General features: G+C 35.2%; 1 protein-coding gene across 1 annotated transcript; it reads right to left on the minus strand.

The window, feature by feature from the left end:
• Positions 1–395: 395 nt before the first annotated feature.
• LOC107926638 (bidirectional sugar transporter SWEET5) lies at positions 396–1958 on the minus strand. Its single transcript, XM_016857536.2, has 6 exons — positions 1788–1958; positions 1620–1656; positions 1305–1521; positions 1060–1221; positions 855–974; positions 396–707 (listed from the first exon to the last, which is right to left on the minus strand). The coding sequence occupies exons 1-6, from the start codon at positions 1828–1830 to the stop codon at positions 579–581; spliced, it is 708 nt and encodes a 235-aa protein (XP_016713025.1). The 5' UTR covers positions 1831–1958; the 3' UTR covers positions 396–578.
• Between the last annotated feature and the right edge of the window lie 759 nt (positions 1959–2717).

The raw sequence follows: 2717 nt of genomic DNA on the forward strand, positions 1-2717 counted from the left end.
AATTTTCTTGAGCTTTATGCTTAAGAGGGGGTCTATGATTTTGTAGGTTGAGTTACCTTCATTCACATAGATGTAAATAAGCTAGACAAGAAACGTACAGTGAGGATTGTTGATTTTGGGTTAATGACATGACAAGAGAGATTGGAACCTTTGGTTACACGGCTCTTGAGATATTCAGGTCTGACAATAAAATTTGCATAACACTCAAAATTGAAATATGCACAATAAGATGTTCTGCAAGGATACAGCCTAAGTTGAAGAACATGTCTGCAAATGGTGGATTGTAGTCTTAGGCCACACACACACACACACACACACACACACATATAAGACCTGTTTGAAGCCGAGGAATTATAGTAAACTAATAAGAAACAAGAACAAGATTGAACTCAATATTGTAGGAACGGGAACCAAACATTTTCTGCAATTAAAGTGGAATCGAAATACTGGCAAGAAAATATTTGTTGTACAGATTTTTTGTCTACGAAAATCTAAAAACCTGGGAATGATAGACAAACAAGAACGACAAATCCACTTGAAAGGAGGATAAAGAGAAATAAAATTTGATGGCGTCATCATCAAATCTCGGAAAGTTGAACTTGTTGAGCTGGTGCTTTATCATCTTCATCCCATTTGGTAGTTCTATAGAACCATGCATAAAGTATAAGCTGCACCAAACCTGACAGGGTTCCCAAGCCATTCGGAATCTACACAAAAAAAACAAAGTGTCGATTAAGGACATAGACATGGACATGTAACATACGTGATTATGGTCACTTCCCTTGTATATAAAAGTTAATACTCTTGTATCATATATTCCAAATATATATAAGAGGAGCTTGCAGAGAGTTTACCAAGACGTTAATATCAAATTTGAGTAATGCATAAATCACCCAAACAACTCCATTTAAGAAGTTAAAAAGGGAGAGAGTGAAGGGCATGTACTTGACGCTTTTTGTCTTAATCACCATACGCTGCCAAACGTCAATAATTCAATAAATATGAGAATTTTATTTAGCTAATGGAAAGGTATAAAAAGAAAACTAAATTGATACGTACCATGACTGTCAATGGTGAAGTGTACATTCCAATGTTGAAGACAATGGCCAAAATTCCAACAAACATGGACCTTTTTTGGGTTGTTTGGAACACAAGTAAAGTAATCAAAACTACAGCTGCCATGAAGATGATTTCGATCAAAAGATAAAAGCAAATCCTCTTCTGCAAAAGGAAAAGAATGGGATTTCTTTTCAATATATGGAAAATTATGGTGAATATATATGTATGTATGTAATTATACTAACTCGCTTCTTGTTGTTAGAGAAGATAAAGAAGATGGTTACGAAGACGCCCTCAATCACCAGGCCAACACCATTGATGGTAATGATCAAAAGACTGTCGGGATGGACAATGGGGAGACCATAGAACACCCACATGGCACAGTTCAAGATTGTTGCTACATATGGATCCGGCTTGAACTCTTCCACGGATTTCAATTTAAATATTTTAATAAATGTGGGGCTAATCGTAAACCAAACAAACAAACAAGAATAATTTTAGCAATTACTAAAAAAACAGAAATGACAAAATGTAAAAATTAGAAGCATAAATTTGCATACACGGGCGAGAGAAACAGGAATAAGGAGATGATATTTCCTGAATAAAAAGAGATAATATACTATAAGTTAGAAAAATAATAACAAAATACATGCATACGTGTATATATATATGTGTGCGTGTGTGTGTATTCACTAAGCATTTGATTTAATGGTGATTTGGGTACGAACCGATGATCCCAACGATGGTTCTAATCGCATTTGTACTCAACATTTTGACTGCAACTTTGGAGAAGAAAGTAGGTCGAGAAAATTAGGACACAAAAGACTGAAACCTTTATTTTGTTTTTTTGAATGCAATGATGCTTAGAAATGTAGGATTATGTGAAGGAGTAAATTAGCTAGTGAACAAATTGCATAAATAGTAGTTGTTAGATAAGATTATTTCTGTGCTGTACTGCTAGAACTGTGGATCGAGAGAAAACTCTTGACTTCTCCATATATAGGTTAAAAAAAGAAAAGAAAAGATTGGTCATACGCAATTTACGTCGAACTAGTTGCTTTTCATTCAACTAATTTTAATGAGTTTCATGCGAGCTCCACTCTAACCGAGAAGGATGGCGGTGCGTTTGCTTTGCCTTGGATATAATAACTTAATGGTTAAAAATACTAAAAACGCCTTCAACTAATTCATTGTTTACAAGTTAAACCTTTTACTTTCATTTTATCCTAACATAATTATATCTTTTTTAGCTCTAAAATCTAATATGAGAGTGATCCGAACTTGATTAAAAATAAGGTATAATGAAAAATTTTACCCTCAATATTTACATTTTCTATCAAATTGGTTCTTGTTGATGTGTGGATCAACAAGGAGGAGACAAGGAAGAGGAAGTGGTGGTGCTGACGGAGATCGATTCACCCTGTCCAGCGAAAGAATTGGAGAGTAGAAAAAGTGAAGGTGGTGGAGGTGGAAGTTGGGAATAAACTGGAAGAGTGTAGGTAAGTGTGCTAAAGAGTCGATCCCCACTTCATTATCTTGGGGAGTGTTTATAGATGAGGTCTCGTGTTGGGTAGCATTTGCGTGGTAGATTCGTTATCAGACCATCATTATAGGATACATGAGGTAGATGTCCTTAATAGGACGAGGATGTCTATGAT

Source organism: Gossypium hirsutum, chromosome A07 (assembly GCF_007990345.1).
Source record: "Gossypium hirsutum isolate 1008001.06 chromosome A07, Gossypium_hirsutum_v2.1, whole genome shotgun sequence".
NCBI lineage: Eukaryota > Viridiplantae > Streptophyta > Magnoliopsida > Malvales > Malvaceae > Gossypium > Gossypium hirsutum.

Coding starts and splice junctions, on each gene's coding strand:
- LOC107926638 (XM_016857536.2), bottom strand. CDS start 1,830: ATGTTGAGTACAAATGCGATTAGAACCATCGTTGGGATCATCG. Junction 1,522..1,619: donor TTCCTGTTTCTCTCGCCCGT/GTATGCAAATTT, acceptor GTTTACGATTAG/CCCCACATTTATTAAAATAT. Junction 975..1,059: donor CTTCACCATTGACAGTCATG/GTACGTATCAAT, acceptor GACGTTTGGCAG/CGTATGGTGATTAAGACAAA.